The sequence below is a fragment of the Periophthalmus magnuspinnatus genome, chromosome 5 (assembly GCF_009829125.3).
Source record: "Periophthalmus magnuspinnatus isolate fPerMag1 chromosome 5, fPerMag1.2.pri, whole genome shotgun sequence".
Taxonomy (NCBI): domain Eukaryota; kingdom Metazoa; phylum Chordata; class Actinopteri; order Gobiiformes; family Gobiidae; genus Periophthalmus; species Periophthalmus magnuspinnatus.
Genome location: NC_047130.1, coordinates 15357289 through 15375904, shown reverse-complemented (window position 1 = coordinate 15375904; position 18616 = coordinate 15357289). Strand labels below are relative to the sequence as shown.

General features: G+C 40.5%; 1 protein-coding gene across 1 annotated transcript; it reads left to right on the top strand.

Moving 5' to 3' along the window:
• Positions 1-1810: 1810 nt before the first annotated feature.
• LOC117370955 (keratin, type I cytoskeletal 18-like) lies at positions 1811-11663 on the top strand. Its single transcript, XM_033966510.2, has 8 exons — positions 1811-2114; positions 2619-2866; positions 7295-7377; positions 8130-8286; positions 9011-9175; positions 10315-10440; positions 10657-10877; positions 11532-11663. Exons 1-8 carry the CDS (start codon positions 1892-1894, stop codon positions 11569-11571), a joined length of 1263 nt encoding a protein of 420 aa, XP_033822401.1. The 5' UTR covers positions 1811-1891; the 3' UTR covers positions 11572-11663.
• The last annotated feature ends 6953 nt before the right edge of the window (positions 11664-18616 follow it).

Genomic DNA, 18616 nt, shown 5'->3' with positions numbered 1-18616 from the left:
TGTGCTCAAACTGTGTAACGTCAAATCAGAGCCAGAGCAAACACAACCACACTGGAGGTTTTCAGGGTTAAATCACATCAAAATCAATCAGGACTCATTTTGTCAGTTTTAATTAAGCTTAAATCATCACATATAGATCATTATTTCATATGAATAGCACTGCCAACCTATGGGTCAGTACAGCTGGCCACTTAAACAATGATGTTTATGTTGAGAGCAGGATTCGAACCACCAACCTTCAGATCAGAGAACAAACTCAGTCACTGTCACCTCAGCTCAATGCCATAATTTGAAACCCATGAATATCTCTAAAGTAGGTCAAATGAAAACTACAGCTGTTTATGTTTACATTTACATTTGAATGGCTGTGCAAAAACTTGAACATTTTTTAATGACATATTTGTATATGATAATAGGCCTTACAGCAGATAGTTGAAAACTAAACAGCAGATAGTTGAAAACTCAACTAAAAGTTGAGGCTTGAGTACTCAGAATATGTGTGTGTGTGTGTGTGTGTGTGTGTATATATATATATATATATATATATATATATATATACACACACACACACACACACACACCCACACACACACACCCCCCCCCCCCCCCCCACACACACACACACACACACATATTCTGAGTACTCAAGCCTCAAATGCAGGAGAATGCAGGATTACTCAGACATGCATCAAAGAAAATACAACTTCGAGTAAGAAAATGATCAGTGAAAAACATTACAACGCGTTTGCACAATTTAATCCATTTAAATTAAAAGCTCTCACAAGAGGAATTTCACTTTTAAATGTTTGAATTGATGCCACAGACGCGATATTACACTTCTATTGTCAGTTAATTACAGTTGTAATTGCAGTGAACCATTAGAAGTACGGCAGACTACATTTTTAAAGAGTCAGTTATAATTCATGTATGTTTATAATGCTCCACATTATGAACAAACCGCTGAATTAACCTCTCCACTTTGTCTCTGTCAGATGTCATCTGTGTAAAGAGAGGAGGAGTCACTGAAGCCGTCAGCTCATGAAGATGGCAGTACTACTGGAGTTTTTGCAGTAATTGTAGTACTCTTGTAGTATTACTGTAGGGGTATAGTAGTACCATACGTGGACTGTTCAGTTCAATGGGAAAATAATCTTACGTTACAAAAGCAGGTTTTTGTGTAAAGTGATACATCTAAATTCTGCTGTTGTCTCACACAGAGAGTATGTATACCTGCATACCTGTATATATGTATAAATCACTGCGCCTACAGTCTTCAAAGTACTCAGTATTTAAGGTACTGGTACAGAATAACTGTAGTATATTTAGTAGTACTTTAGTAGTTGTTGTAGTCTCGTGTCTTTATGGTTTGATTTGAACCTGCAGATAGTTCAGTTTGATACACACACATTTTAATCAGTTGTAGTAATGGTACGGGCCATGTTTCTTATTTTGTATAAGCTGCTAGATGATATTCAAAGTGTGAATGCAGTAATATACCCGTGTACCAGCTCTAGTACTTGCAGTAGTTGTAATAGTACAAGTTTAGATGCGTACAACTTCAGCCTGTGCTGTAGAGATTAGTTTAAATCATTTAAATACTTTGGTGCTTTATATTTTAAATTAAATATAAGTTCTGTTGCCGTCTCCTAAACAGCAGATCTTATTGTTTCATGTGTGTTTTGCATATGTTGCCTGGTGATATTCAAAGCAGCCTCGTGTTGCTGTGAGCAGGAGGGAGGGGTCCGTGGGGCTCCTCTGAAGTGGGCTGGTCCAAAACTCTCTATAAGTTCCCTGTTTCCTCCCTGTGGCTCCTCTCTGCTGTGTCTGGCCACACTGCGACTGCTGCCTCTGCTCCAGATTAGATTACATCCTTACTGTGCCGTTCATAAAAATGAGTCTCAACTTCAGGAGTAACTCTATGGCGTTCACCAGGTCTGCCCCACAGTACAGGGCGGCCAGCATCTATGGAGGAGCTGGGGGAAAGGGCACCCGAGTGTCCTCTGCCTCCTCGCTCCGCTCTGGAGCCCCCATGATCTCTGCAACATCCAGCTACAAAGTCAGCAGTGGCATGGGAGCAGGACTGGGAGCAGGAATGGGAGCAGGAATGGGAGCAGGTAGGTCACATTTTTGGACAAACTGTGACTGTGGATGTGACACTGTGAAAGCTGTTTTATTTGGTTAAAGGTACACTATGTAATTTCTACGGTTGAGGGTCCGCCAAGGTTTTCTTCAGAATTAAAAAATGCCTAGAAATTAATTAATGTAGAATAGATATGTTTAATGCCATACTGTGGAACATTTCAGACAGAGCAAGAACCAAAATCTCCACTGAGAAGAGCAGATTACAGACCGCCTCACCAGAAAGGTTCCATAGAACAGCTTGAATCGAAGGCTATCTGCAGATAAGAAAATGTCTTCTTGGTTTCATGTGTAAAATGTTGCTGTGTGTGTAGTTTTAACAGTTTGGTTGTTTCACATGATAAAGTTGGTCTGGTGCATTTGACAGTTTGAATGGCAGTGAAATGAGCGGTTTTAGTAAAAGAGGAAATGTTTTCTTAATGTATTTTCTTCAGTAGTTTTAATAATGTATTTATGTTTCCTGGTTGTTGTCCTTCCAGGTCTGGGTGGAGGCATGGGGGCTGGTGGGATGGCAGCGGGCGGCAGCAGTGGTTCGATCCTGGGTAACGAGAAGGGAGCCATGCAGAACCTGAACGACCGCTTGGCCAACTACCTGGAGACTGTGAGGAACCTGGAACGAGCCAACAAGGAACTGGAGGTGCAAATCCGACAGGCGTTGGAGAAGGGCTTGCCTGACCTGAGGGACTACAGCAAGTACGAGCCAATCATAGAAGACCTACGCAGACAGGTGAGTGAAGAGGAGGGGCTTAAAGGGGGGTTAAACGCCTAAACTCCGCCCGCAATCATATTTCAAATAGAGCGGCTATACTGAACAGAACCTGGAGGACTAACGGGAAGAGTGAGGGGGGAGGAGGGGCGGGGTCTGGAGGACTAAAGGGGACAGCGGGTGGGGTCTGAAGGACTAAATGGGAGAGTGAGGGGGGAGGGGCGGGGTCTGGAGGACTAAAGGGGACAGTGGGTGGGGTCTGAAGGACTAAATGGGAGAGTGAGGGGGAGGGGTGGGGTCTGTAGGACTAAAGTGGAGAGTGGGCGGGGTCTGGAGGACAAAAGTGGAGAGTGGGTGAGGTCTGGAGGACTAAATGGGAGAGTGGGCGGGGTCTGGAGGACAAAAGTGGAGAGTGGGTGGAGTCTGAAGGACTAAATGGGAGAGTGAGGGGGAGGGGCACGGTCTGGAGGACTAAAGGGGAGATTAAGGGGGAGGGGTGAGGAGAGTTGGGGGGGAGGAAGGCTACTAATATACCAAGTTTGCAGTAAAATTAACCAAAATGACTAGGAAGTCCAGTGCTCTTAAAACACCACACAGTTTAGTAGTGCTGCTCTAGACAGAAAACTGCTGTTGTTGAGCAAGACACTTCACCCACGATGTCTGAATGTGGAGTGGCTGGTGGTGCAATTTCTCTTTAATCATTATCACTCGTACTATGGGACCAGACAGATAAGTCAAAGAGATTATGTGGTCTCTGTTTGAAGCTGATTATATGCGATGAAGTCTTCTCTAGTCTTTGTTCTCTGTGTGATCGGATTTGAATCGTTATCATCATGAGACACTTTTAAAAAGGTGTGATTTAAAAAGGAAAATAAGCCTTAAAAAATGGACCTTACTCTGGCTCACATTTTGAGTTGAAGTTAGTGAGGATAGTTCTGTTGGTAACTTTACAATCTACAAGTTCTTATGTAATGCAAAAAATACAAGTAATAAACACATAAAGATATAATAAATAGTTTTATACAACTCCTGGTTAAATAAGTAAAATCAGTGTTTCCTCAAGACACTTTTTGCATTCTTTTGTGGGATTTAGAAAGTGACCCGACCCAGAGCAGCTGTTCTGAAGGGAATTTCCTGTCCCTGCTGTTCTAAAGCGTTCTAAAGCTGTTCCAAAGATGTTCTAAAGCTGTTGTAAAGATGTTCTAAAGCCGTTCTAAAGCTGTTCTAAAGCTGTTCTAAAGCTGTTCTAAAGCTGTTCTAAAGCTGTTCTAAAGCCATTCTTGTGCCTCAAAAACTCATGCACGTGAGTACTAGTGATGTGCCAAAGGGTTTGTGAGAGCTCGCCTAGGAACAAGTTAGACTTATACACCTACTTCCTCCTTTCACTGTATTAAAATCAGGTTCACAAGCTGCAGGTAAATCTGCAACAACCAAAATGATCCGGTACATTATCCAAATCGAGGAACGAGGAACTTGCTTTAGCAAAATATTGCAACATCAGACAAAGAATGATAACAGTAAATATAAACTGATAAAATAAAAGTACAGGTACATTAAATAGACTTTTACGGTTTTCTTAAGGCTCAAACAATGCCATCCATCATAGTTAAAAATGTAAGGTTTTGTGTCTCAGATTTCTTTAGAGAATGAAGGGTGCGGCTCCATAATGACCCATCTGTGCCATGGTCAGCACTTCCTCTGAATCACCCACTGCAAAATACCACCACAAAAGACACACTGCTTACAGCTCTAAACTCACACAGACTGTCCTTCAGTGTGGGTCGACTGATTTAAGCAAAGAACACGTTAAAATACAAATTAAACAAGACACAGCCTGCAGGCTGTACACAGGCTGTATTTCAGTGTAATAGTTTATGTAACAGCAGATGCAGTAGTGCTAGGACTCGGAGTTAGCAGACAGGGGTGTGGTCAGTTGTGATGGTTCTAGCAGTAGTAGTAAAAAGTAGTAAATAGTAGTAATAATAGCTCTATTGTTGCAGTAGTAGTAGTAATAAAAGTACATAATTTAACTAAACTAAAATGAGGTACAGCTAGTTAGCAGCAAAAGCTCATTAAACTATTAAACTCAAGGGAATTAATGGAAAAAGTCCAAGTAAAAACACACTTAATGAAACCTAAGCCAACTCCTCCCACACCCAACGTACTCCACAGAAATCCTTTAAAATTATACAACTTTTAGTCAAATGATACAGAACGTGGTCGACTCTGATGCCATCAACCCAGTAGACTACAGGTCTACAGCCCTCATCGTTTCTCTTTAAATCAGCTGTAAATATTCAAACTCTATGCTTTGGTTAAAGAGTAGGCTGCTTACACTGCTACTTGAATATTAATTTGAAGTAGAGGTGCTTTTACTTCATACTCTGTTAAAAGTAACAGGCCAGTGCCCCATGACTGTGAGAATGAGAGAACCTAAGAATGGGCCCAATGGGAAACAGATGTTCTGCTTTTGTTCATGAGAAGCTTCCAGATCCTTATAAATACACAAAATACTGCAACTTTATACTAATGTTACATAACTCAGGTCCAGTTGTGCCAAACGGTTTGTGACGGAGGGAGTGAGACAGATGCAGATTTGCAACTATTAGTACTCTCTAAATTTTGAAATTAAGTATTTTTGTTATAGTTTTTGTAAACAAAATATCACTCATATTTTTAAATACAAACTTTATTAAATGCAAAAAGAGGTGTAAAGATACAAACCGGCTACCACCCCATGACTGGGCTGGCACAAGAATCTCTGAATGTAACCGGACGACACAAAAGAATCTGAGAGAAAGAGAAAGAGAGAGAGAGACACGAAAGAATCTGAGAGAAAGAGAGTGAGAGAGAGAGTGGGGGGAGAATGGAGCCAATGTGAAACAGATGTGAAAGACACACAACTATACAGCACAAAAGAGACTGAACTAATACACACAGGCCAACGCACGTGAGCTAACACACACAGGGGCACACACAAGCTGACATAGAGAGGTTTAAATGAAAGGGTTGTCATTTCCCAATTTGAGTCATTTACCAAATGTGCGTCAGTTATGCTAGCACATTAGCATGACTATGTTTAAATAATTTTACTCGCCAGAAACGGTCTGTTAATCAGTTGTAGCTTTAGTTAAATACAGTTTGCAAAGAAAGTTTCATAACATTTGTTTTAGATATCCAAGGCACATTTAAGTTTGTGAGTTTTTTGACTGCTCTGTGACTCAGTCTGGGGAATGACGAGGGTTTGAGACAGACAGAGGCAACAGTCTGTGATGTGAGAAGATAACAAAGATTTTCTGTCCAAGAGTCAAAAGTCAAATTCTTTCGAGACAGACACCAGAATTATGTGTGGTGACTGCAGGGGGCAGCAGGGGGCAGCAGGGGGCAGCAGGGGGCAGCAGGGGGCAGCAGGGGGCAGCAGGGGGCAGCAGGGGGCAGCAGGGGGCAGCAGGGGGCAGGAGGGGGCATGAGTAGGTCTAGGAGCAGTAGTTGAATTAGTTCCAGCACAAAATGAGGCTTTTAACTTGATCCACATCAGTAAAAGCTGTAAATGATTCAGAGCTGAGTTTCCTAGAGTGAAATGAACAAACTCTGTGTCTCATTTATGCATAAAAACAATAGATTTTATAGTTGTAGAAGTAGCTGAGTAACTGTACTGACTTTCAACTCCCTTATGTTACATTTTAAAATGACACAATATAAAGGTGTATTTTTAATTAACTTCTGGTTGTATCAGCATGAACTTAACATTAAATAAAAGGACACATATAAGTAGTTTCCTGAAGGTCTGTGTTCGCAGACTGATTTATGACTCAGAAGAAGAAAAGTCTCAAAGAGGAAACTGAGCCAGAGTTTGGCCTGGGATCATCCTTCCTCTTTTCTCTCCCTCTCTGCCAATCGTTTAGTTGTCTCTGTTTCTCCTCTGCTTGTGTCCTCCTCTCTCTGCTCCTCCTCCACTCCTCCTCTGTTCCTCTGCCTATCCTTTATCCCTGCAATTCTGCACCACTACCCCTCCTCTGGTCCTTTACTCCTATTCTGTTCCTCTTCTCCTCCTCTGCGCCTCGCCTCCTCTTCCCCTCCTCTGTGTGAGTGGAAGTGTGTGGGTTTGGACTGTGATGTGAAATCTGACTCTTGTCTGTGGAGTTACATAAGTTCAGGCCTGATTCAGATCATGTGCTTTTGATTTCACATCTGTTAAATATTCTGCCAAATGAATGAATGGGGAAAAGCTGACTCAGATGTGATCGTTCTGACCATGAAACGAGCTGGAAAATACAGTCCAGTGAAAATTATAGTTTTCAGTGGATTCATTAAAGGTCCATATGACACTGTTTTCTGGTCTGTTCTGATACAGTTTCCTCAGACCTGAAGCTGTGTTTTATTTTATTTATGTTTTACTCTCAAACTGCAGATTTAGGCTGAATTCTTCTCTATATTTTTTTCTTTCAGATTTTTGACAGAATAACAGAGAACGCCCGGATAGTTCTGCAGATCGATAATGCTCGCCTTGCTGCAGACGACTTCAAAGTAAAGTGAGTTTGAGCAGGATCAGTTTGGACTTTACTTCTGAGAGTACATAAAGCTGCACTGTGTAACTTTTGAGGTGGGTTTCCATTTATTTAATTATAAGGGTTGGTTTATATTGTTCAGAAATATACACTGAAAAACATGCATTCCTACTGTGAGCAGGCTCGCCTCTCCACAGATCTGACTTGTAACTTGACCTTGTGGCATCACCTGCTTGTTTCCATGGAGATACACATGTTTAACGTTATCCTGTGGAATATTCCAAGCAAAGCAATATCCTCTCTATGGAGACATGCTGGTGGCAAATCATAAAAGCTCCATAGTGCACCTTTAAAGGGCCCATATTACACGGTTTTTGATCTATGTTATAAAGTTGTTTCTTCATCACAAACACTCTGTTCCACCTTGTGATGTCACAAGGTAATACAGGAAGTGCTCCACTGTGTTTTTAAACTCCGTACACCTTCAGTAGAATCATTTGGATGAATTCAGCCGTGAAATTACCAATCTCTACTGAACCAAAGGTAAAAGGAGCTGTTGACCTGAAAGCTACCACTTCATGACATCACAAGGTGGAACAGAGCATTTTGAGATTTGGAGATGTAGACAGACTAATAATAAAGTGCTACTAACATGTGTGGATGGAACAAAACACAACTCCATGTCTGTTTTTGAGGAGGTAACAGCATTAGAACATTAATTAAAGCTACAAGAATCTGAAGTATTTGTAGCTCATTGGCCTCATTTCTTTGTGCAGGTTCGATAACGAGACCACGATCCGTCAGTCGGTGGAAGCGGACATCGCCGGACTGAAGAAACTCATCGATGAGACAAACATGAGCCGAATGAACATCGAGAGCGAGATCGAGGCTGTGAAGGAGGAGCTCGCCTTTCTCAAGAAAAACCACGAGAACGTGAGTTTACTCTGTTACACCAGACATTGACATAGTCGACGGGGCAAGAGTCAGTTTACCCTGGTGATTACATTGGACTTTGCCATGAAATATCTAATAGGTAAATTCACAAATGTTGAACCTGATGATTTCCTATAGTGACTAGTCCCGTTGACTTCTTGTATTACAACAAAGAAATGCATTTTAACAATATTCATTCTCGCTGCCTCCATCTGTATTAAATATGTTTGGTCATTAGAATGTTGTGATGTCATCTGAAACACAGAAATATGCCCCAAAACTAAATGGACTACATTTACCTGGGCTATGAACTCAAAATCTGATGATGCAGAGGTGCAATCTTTAAAGTGCAAGTTTTAAACAACACATATTATGAAAAATGAACTTTTTTAACCGTGTTATAATTTTACTCCAGTTTTTTCCCTATGGTAACATTTGTTTTTTTGTTTTGTTTTTTGGACATTATTTTTAGTTCCCAATCATGAAATGCCAAGGCAAAGGTCCTCAAGACCAGGTCTAAAGGCTGATGATGATGTATAATCTTTGTTCTTTACTCCATTTCTCAGATGAGCAGCTCATATCTGTTTTATTCAAATGGTCTATTCTTTAGTGCACTAAGGCCTACCTGTTCACAACCTCACAAACAGCTGTTTTATATCAATTTCTTTAGGTTTTACTACAAAAAGGTCCAATTCTGTACTTTTTACCTTCCTTCTATCTGCAGGAGGTGATGGAGCTGCGTAACCAGATCTCTCAGTCTGGAGTCCAGGTGGACGTGGACGCTCCCAAAGGTCAGGACCTGTCTCAGATCATGGAGGAAGTGAGGGCCAACTACGAGAAGATGGCTCAGAAGAACACAGCGGACCTCAAACGCTGGCACGAAAACCAGGTCAGAGCATGAGACTGTAACTGTCGCCATGGCGATGGGGTGGGCATGTGGTCACTGGAGTATTTAAAGAAGAGGAAGCAGACAGTATATTTACTCAACCCAGTCATAGTCATTGTAACTGTAGTAACAGCCGAAGTTCTGGTTTCATCAATAGGAGGAAGTAGTTAGACCAATGGATTCATTTCTACTACAAACATTTATAGAAACTCAACTTAACGCACCCAAAGTCAGAGCTGGGTCGTACTCAAGTGCATTTACTCAGGTACATTTTGTCAAGTGCATTTACTCAGGTACATTTTATCAAGTGTATTTACTCAGGTACATTTAACACCAGATCACATGACTGCATAAGGTTAAGGACGAGCCACACCAGAACTGAGATGGGAAAGAGGACTTTTAGCTGTTTTGCTTCACAAAAATGGAATATGCTCCAAGGAAAAGCAAAACTGGACATGTTAGTGACACAATTGCAATTTAATAATCTGATAACAAACTTTCATACACACACCTGCACTTGTTATTGATGTTTTTTATGGACTTATTTGTTTTGATTGTTTTTTCGGTTTGTGTTGTATTTTAAACAGGGCACCCATGAAAAAGAGAGCCCAAGTGGGGTCATTTGGTCCCCCTGTATAAATAAAGATAAATCAAATAAATTAAAAAAAAAAATTATTCAGGTACATTTACTCAGGTGCATTTACTCAAGTACAATTCCTCAGTTACATTTTCTTGAGTAACTTTTTTAAAAAAAATTATACTTTTCAGAGTACCTTTCTAGCAGCATATTTTTACTGCTACTTGAATAATGTTTTTATTGAAGTAACAGTACTCTTACTTGAGTAAAAGTTGTGGTTCCTCTTCCCTCTGTGAGTGAGTTTCATGTTACAATATGAAATGATTTGAAGATTTCTAGCTTCAACTTTCTATTCCTACGGAAACATCCACCTCCAAAAAAGCTGCAGTGTTTCTTTGCTCTCTCGCCTTTTAATCGTCTTTTATTTTTACAGGTTAGCCTCTTCAGACTTAAACTCATTTTCCTGAGGGACCTGTGACCTTTACAGTTTAAACATAATGTTAAATATAAAGTGTTTAGTTGCACTTGTGGCAGATGCTGATGTTGTTTTCATGTTTGTATGCAGATCGCAGACGTGCAGGTCCAGGTGTCTCAGAACACAGAGGCTCTTCAGGGAGCACAGATGGAGAAGAGCGATTTGACCCGACAGATACAGACGCTGGAGATAGAACTGGCCTCACAACAGAGTCTAGTGAGTAACACCTGTAACTGGCTAGTTATCTGCTTTTACAGTATGTCTTTACTGGGGCAAATTTCACTTTTTTACAGTAGCAGTAGTAGCAGCAGCAGTAATAGTAGTTGTAGTCATAGTAGTAACCTTCTCTACATTTATTACATGAAAAAACAGGTAGAGACACTTTAAACCTGATCGAGCTCCTCTCTATAACCCTGTCCTGTTCCTCCACAGAAAGCATCTCTGGAGGACACTCTGAGGAATGTGGAGATGAGGACCAATATGGAGATGGAGAAGTACAACATCATTCTCATGCGGCTGGAGGAGGAGCTCACACAACTTAGAGCCAACATCCAACAACAGAGTCAGGAGTACCAGGCCCTGCTCAACATCAAGGTCAAACTGGAGGCCGAGATCGCCATGTACAAGAACCTGCTGGACGGAGGGGACTTCAAGTGAGTACTACCACAAATACTACTATATACAAGAACCTGCTGGACAGAGGGAACTTTAAGTTACTACAGATGGAAATTAGCTATGAGCTACAATCTGATACAAACATATCTACCACTGTGATTAATGTAATTGTACACTGTCCTAATAAACCAATAAATGAAATGAAAAATGAAAGTGAGTACTACTACTATATACGAGAACCTGCTGGACGGAGGGGACAGTACTAACACATGGAGCTACAGTACTGATGTTTCTGTTTAGAAGAGCTGGACTCACCCACAGTGGAGAGTTCATCTGCAGAAACAGATCAGGGACTTTTGAAAAAGTCATGAGGCTTTAGTTTACTCAGAATAGTGATATTTACTAAGACCAAATGTATTTTACTGCTACAGATACAATACAAATACTACTACAACTACTAAGAGGCAGGCTGTGCGAGAGTACTGCGTAAGAGTTCAGTATAATAGTACTGTATATAGTACTGTATAAGTACTGTGTAAGAGTACTGCGACATATAACTTTACATATTAGTGTTAAAAAGGAAAAACAGCTGTGACGTGTCATCTGATGTTTGTCATTAGTTTTGGTTCTACTCTCCATCCACATCGTTGTCTGAAATTCATTGTGTCCTAATAATATTTTGTTTTGTGCAGACTCCAGGACGCTCTCGAGGAACTGGCCGCTTCCAGCTGAAAAGAGAGAAAACTCAAACTGCCACAAGAATAAAACGTTTTAGAAACTCTTCCAGTTCAAAACTCTGCCCTAATAAAGATGTGTCCATCTCAGTGTGTCTCCTGTACTTTTTATTGTGTGACAGCGGCATAGACCTGCCTCACAGCCACAAGGTCCTAGGTTTGAGTCCTGGGCCGGATGAAACCTCTCTCTGTGGAGTTTGCATGTTCTCTGGGTGTTTATTCTTGAGCTCTGGTTTTACAAATGCATCTCACATTCTCCAGTTTGAATCTCAGAATCATAAACCTCACAAATGTGATTTCAGGACATTTTTGATAATTTCAGTGGTTTTGACTTTTTCAGATGTTTTTAGTAGTAGTAGTAGTAGTAGTAGTAGTAGTAGTAGTAGTAGTAGTAGTAGTAGTAGTAGTAGTAGTAGTAGTAGTAGTAGTAGTAGTAGTAGTAGTAGTTGTTGTTGTTGTTGTTGTTGTTGTTGGTGTTGTTCAGATGTTTTGGGTTTTTTTATTTTTTTATTTTTTTATGAAGGATTGGAAGAGTATTTGTTTTAGAAACTTTGGGTTTCTCATTATTTAGCACACTATCCCTGGGTCTAATTTTAGACCTGGTTTAATCTGGTTTTAGGCCTGACTTAGTCTGGTTTAGACTTGGTTTTAGACCTGGCTTCATCTGGTTTTAGACCTGACTTAGTCTGGTTTAGACCTAGTTTAGTCTGGTTTTAGACCTGGTTTAGACCTGGTTTAGTCCTGGTTTAGACCTGGTTTAGTTTGGTTTAGGCCTGGTTTAGTCTGTTTTTAGACCTGGTTTTAGACCTGTTTCAGTCTGGTTTTTGACCTAGTTTAGTCTGGTTTTAGACCTGGCTTAGCCTGGTTTAGACCTGGTTTTAGACCTGTTTCAGTCTGGTTTTAGACCTGGTTTCATCTGGTTTTAGACCTGGTTTAGTCTAGTTTTAGACCTGGCTTAGTCTGTTTTAAACCTGGTTTTAGACCTGTTTCAGTCTGGTTTAGACCTGGTTTAGTTTGGTTTTAGACCTGGTTTTAGACCTGGTTTTAGACTTGGTTTAGTCTGGTGGTTTTAGATCTCCTTTTAGACCTGATTTCATCTGGTTCTAGACCTGGGTTAGTCCTTGTTTAGACCTGGTTTCGTCTTTAGGTTTGGTAAAGTCCAGGTAGGAGGTGGTGGTACCGTAGGCTGTTTAAAGATAAATACATATACAGCCTATGGTGGTACATTTTAAGACTTGTTTCTGATTTGTTTCATTATATTACTTTATTTCTTGTCCATTTATTTACCAATGGGGTATTAACATTTCCTTAGTCACCGCAATGGTACGTTTGCTCTATTATATAAATGATCTTGTAATGAGTCAGAACTGTCATGAGACCAGTGAAATATTGGCAAGACAAGTTTAACAGTAATTCAAAGTGCTTTACAGAATAAGAAAGACATAAAAAAATTTAAAAAAATCACAGAAATCCAAACATAAATAATTACAAATAATTAACATTAAAACAGAAGAGTGCAGAATAAAAACCTAACCTACCATATTGTAATAATGTTATGTATTCTAAAGAAATTGAAAGTTAAATCTACTCTAGTCCAGATTACTTTTCTGAATTCAAATAATTTTAACTGAGTCTGGATATTCCCTTTTAGCAGAGCAGCTTTGAATTTGGAGATGATGTTACATCCAGCTCCCAGTGCGTCACGTGACTTGACATTAAGGCGATAAGACTAAAATAAGAAACATCACCCTCTAGAGGAACGTGTTTGTAATGTGACATGTTGAATGAAAGGACCAATTACCATTATTATAATGACATTATACTGTGGGTGTTACTATGCCTCTACTTATGAACATGTATTTTTACTAAAACTAACTAGGTGCACTATCACGTCTGTCATTATGTGGAGGTGATTCTCTCTTACGTCACGTGTCCCAGGTGCTGTGGTAAACAACAATGCACAGCTATGTCCTGTAGGTTTGTTCTTTTCTTCTTAATTGATTTTTCTCAAATTGTTGCTTAACTGATGTAAAACGATGATAAATATTTAGCAGCTTCCATCCCAGCGAAATAAGTCAGACATGTTATATGCACATTAAAGACTCAATATGTAACTTTCTGAAGGTGGCACCTACAGCAGAATTCTCAATGCAAGTGAAGACAGATATGTATGTGCGTATTTACATGTGTATATTTACATGTGTATGTTTACGTGTGTATATGTACATGTGTATATGTACATGTGTATATGTACATGTGTATATGTACACGTGTATATGTACATATGTATATGTACATGTGTATATGTACATGTGTATATGTACATGTGTATATGTACGCGTGTATATGTACATGTGTATATGTACACGTGTATATGTACATGTGTATATGTACACGTGTATATGTACACGTGTATATGTACATGTGTATATGTACATGTGTATATGTACGCGTGTATATGTACACGTGTATATGTACATGTGTATATGTACGCGTGTATATGTACATGTGTATATGTACATGTGTATATGTACACGTGTATATGTACATGTGTATATGTACATGTGTATATGTACATGTGTATATGTACGCGTGTATATGTACATGTGTATATGTACATGTGTATATGTACGCGTGTATATGTACATGTGTATATGTACATGTGTATATGTACACGTGTATATGTACATGTGTATATGTACACGTGTATATGTACGCGTGTATATGTACATGTGTATATGTACACGTGTATATGTACATGTGTATATGTACACGTGTATATGTACATGTGTATATGTACGCGTGTATATGTACATGTGTATATGTACGCGTGTATATGTACATGTGTATATGTACGCGTGTATATGTACATGTGTATATGTACACCTGTATATGTACATGTGTATATGTACATGTGTATATTTACATGTGTATGTTTACGTGTGTGTATTTATGTAATAACACGTTTACATCCACCTCATCATGATTAAACATTTAGCTGTTCTCAGTGATGGTTTATGGTCCAAACTTTGGGATGTAAAGTCTTAGGTTCTTATTCTGAGTCCTGGAGCAATCTGCCTCGGTCGTGTCACGATCACACATTCTGAAGTTCAATATAGACGATAATATTGAAACTCATTTCTGCCACTGACACAAAAAAACAAGAGCAGATTTAAACCACAAAAGTTATTCTAAATCGACAATATTTTTGTTGAAAAACAATAAGATTTGAGCTGTGGAGGGTGAGTCTCTTTTATGGCTAATTATTGATTCAGTTTGTTGTTTATTTGAAGTATCTTGTATCTTTTAATGAAAATGATTTGAATTTAAATGATTTAGTGAGATTATTTTGTTTATTTAAATCTTAATCACTGACATTAAGTAGTTTTAATATTATCGTTTATGGCAGCATTTCTCCGTAGCGACACATTGAGCTTCAAAACATGTTTTTGTAATGGGACGAGGTGAGTTAAATGAACAGCAAAATGAGACACGTTTTTGCATCTGTAAGTCAGTGTGAGTCAGACACCTTATTTCTTCAAACTTTTCTGACTTAAACCTGATCATTTAGATAAAAATAAACAAACTTTTCTGGTGGAGCAAAGAAACATAAATACTGACCCCAAAACATATAGTTCAAACTTTCATACATTGAAGGACACAGTCACATTCAGACAGTTTAATGTGTCTCACTGGAGGACACTGGGTCATAAGTCTAAGTGTGACCTCGTAACCATGCCACAGTTTGGATAAGTCATGATCCCTTTACCGGAGAGAGTGTTCCAATTACAGGGGAATCACACTCTTCAGTCTTCCCCATAAGGTCTATTCCAGGGACTGGAGAGGAGAATACGATAGTTGAACCTCAGATTCAGGAGAAGCAGTGTGGCTTTCATCCTGGTCGTGGAACACTGGACCAGCTGTATACTCTCCATCAGGTCCTCAAGGGCTCATGGAAGTTTTCCCGACCAGGTCACATGTCCTTTGTGGATCTGGAGAAGGCATTCGACCGTGTCCCTCGTGGTGTCCTCTGGGGGGTGTTCCGGGAGCATGGGGTCCGGGGCCGTTTGCTAAGGGCTGTCCAGTCCCTGTATGACCGGAGCAGTAGCTGTGTTTGCATTGCCAGCAGTAAGTCAGACCTGTTCCCGGTGCATGTTGGACTGCGCCAGGGCTGCCCTTTGTCACAAGTTTTGTTCATTATATTTATCAACAGAATTTCTAGGCATAGCCAGGGGCCGAAGGGGTCCGCTTCAGGAGCCGGAGGGGGTCCGCTTCAGGGGCCACAGAATCTCATCACTGCTGTTTGCAAATGATGTTGTCTTTGATGGCTTCATCGAGCTAGGACTGCAGGTCCTCGCAGTGGCTGGGATGGTTTGAGCCAAGTGTGAAGCGGCTGGGATGAGAATCAGCTCCTCCAAATCCAAGGCCATGGTTCTCAACCGGAAAAAGGTGGCTTGCCCTCTCCGGGTGGGTGGTGAGTCTCTGCCCCAAGTGGAGGAGTTCAAGTATCTCGGGGTCTTGTTCACGAGTGAGGGAAGGATGGAGCGTGAGATTGACAGTTGGATCGGTGCAGTGTCTGCAGTGATGCAGTCGCTGTATCGGTCCATTGTGGTGAAGAAGGAGCTGAGTCCAAAGGCAAAGCTCTCCATTTATCGGTCAATCTACATTTCTACTCTCACCTATGGTCATGAGCTCTGGGTAATGACCGAAAGGACAAGATCATGGATACAAGCGGCCGAAATGGGTTTCTTCCACAGAGTGGCTGGGCACTCCCTTAGAGATAGGGTGAGGAGCTCGGTCACACCGGAGGAGCTTGGAGTAGAGACGCTGCTCCTACATGTCGAGCGGAGCAGCTGAGGTGGCTCAGGCATCTGCTCAGGATGTCTCCAGGATGCCTCCCTAGGGAGGTGTTCTGTGCATGTCCCACCGGGAGAAGGTCCCAGGGAAGACCCACTACACTGGAGGGACAATGTGTCTCGGCTGGCCTGGGAACGCCTTGGGGTCCCACCAGAAGAGCTGGAGGGTGTGTCTAAGGTGAGGGAAGTCCGGGAGTCCCTGCTTAGACTGCTGCCAAGGCATAAGAGGAAGAAAATGGATGGATGATCCCATTAGTTTATGTGGTGTTATTTGAGCTCGATGTTATTATTTCAGCTGTATATTTATATATCTCACATATACACATTTGAGTGCATTTTTGTAATGCTGGTTCTCATCGCCATCTTTATTTCTACAGGAGCCCAGTGAGATACAAACAAAACCAAACAAACACCTGCACAGGTTCATTTAAAACATTAAAAACAGGAGCAGGTGTGATTATAAATGTCTAAACATTAAAAACAGGAGCAGGTGTGAATATGTTTCTCTCCACATTATTAAAGTGCTGCAGTGGCTTCATTTTAAATGTCCTTCAGATGTTCAATTTTTGGGAAGCAAAATAACCAAGAGTTTTTTTTTTCTTCTTCCCCATTTCAGCTTTTAGACATAAACAATAATGAGATCTTGTTTTAAAAGTTATTTTCCTCCTCTTCTTTTCCCCTTCTCTCCTCCCTCTCTTCTTCTCTTTTTCACTGCTCCTCCCTTCCTCTCTCTCCTCTCCTCTCACTCCCTCTCCTCCCTCTCTCCTCCCCCCTTTATCTCTCTCACTCCCTCTCTCCTCCTCCCTGTCGCTCTCCTCCCTCTCTCTTCCTCTCTCACTCCCTCTCTCCTCCTCCCTGTCTGTCTGCTCCCTCTCTCTCTTCCTCTCTCTCACTCCCTCTCTCCTCCTCCCTGTCTGTCTGCTCCCTCTCTCCTCCTCCCTGTCGCTCTCTTCCTCTCTCTCACTCCCTCTCTCCTCCTCCCTGTCTGTCTGCTCCCTCTCTCTTCCTCTCTCTCTCTCCCTCTCTCCTCCTCCCTGTCGCTCTCTTCCTCTCTCACTCCCTCTCTCCTCCTCCTCCCTGTCTGTCTGCTCCCTCTCTCTCTCTTCCTCTCTCCTCATCTCTGTTGTTCAGTTTTTAGTCATAGACAGTCATGAGTTCTTGTATTAAAAGTTTCCTCATCCCCTCATGACTTTTTATGACCTTGTTTCATCCTTTTTTGTTTGGCACAAAACTTTGTAAAATTACACTTGTTCTGATGCAGCTCCAGATCATTTTAAAGATTCAGGAAAGGTTCACTTCTGTCAGTTTGACTTTTTTAGTATCTATACCTGTGAAACATGAGTAGTTTTGATACTAGTTTTAGTATCAATACCTGCCAAACATGAGGCTCTGGTTTTTATACTCATTTTTGTATTGCTTATCGGACGTGGGACTGGAATCAGACTTGAGTCACTATTTTAAGACTTGACAAAAATGGACTAGCTGAGCCCGTGGACTTGAGCAGTGGTGGAAGTTAATGAAGTACAAGTAGTAAAGTACTGTATTTAAAATACAAGTAGTAAAGTACTGTACATAACTAGAGTTTTTAGGTATTTGTATTTAAGTACATTTTATAATGTATAATATACGTTTTAGTTTTACTTCAGTACATTTGAGAGCAGTATCTGTACTTTTTACTCTACTACATTGATTAACTGGACTGAAAAGTAAAAGGATTTTCATATGATTTGAGGGGTTATTTTTACCTTGTTCGTGGAAACATCCTGACTAAAACAAAATTAAATACTCACAATTCAGAAGAAAAATTAAGTAAATTCGTTTTGTTCCTGTGACCAAAAATCTGTCTCATTTTGAATCATTATCTCTACATTTTTAAATGAACAACACTTTTGTGAAATACTTTTGTCTTTTTTACTTAAATGCTTTTACTTGAGTAAATTGTTTCATGTGATATTTTTACTATTTCTAAAGTAACAACACTGAGTACTTCTTCCACCAGTGTTCAGAGTTTGTCACATTTTATCATGTGGCATCAATTAAAAAATGATTCATTCTGGACCAAAACAGAGGCCCTGGTCTCTCTGTCTAGAAGAACAAAATGGTGGAGAAAAATGGAGATGCTCTACAGCAGCAGTGTCAAACTCAATTTCACCGAGGGCCACATCAGCAAAATGGTTTGTCTCAAAT

Bases quoted from the DNA above. Each gene is read 5' to 3' on its own strand.
- LOC117370955 (XM_033966510.2), top strand. From the start codon at position 1,892: ATGAGTCTCAACTTCAGGAGTAACTCTATGGCGTTCACCAGGTCTGCC. The intron at 9,176-10,314 runs GTCAGAGCATGA...GTTTGTATGCAG, and splicing joins AACGCTGGCACGAAAACCAG to ATCGCAGACGTGCAGGTCCA. The intron at 10,878-11,531 runs GTGAGTACTACC...TGTTTTGTGCAG, and splicing joins CTGGACGGAGGGGACTTCAA to ACTCCAGGACGCTCTCGAGG.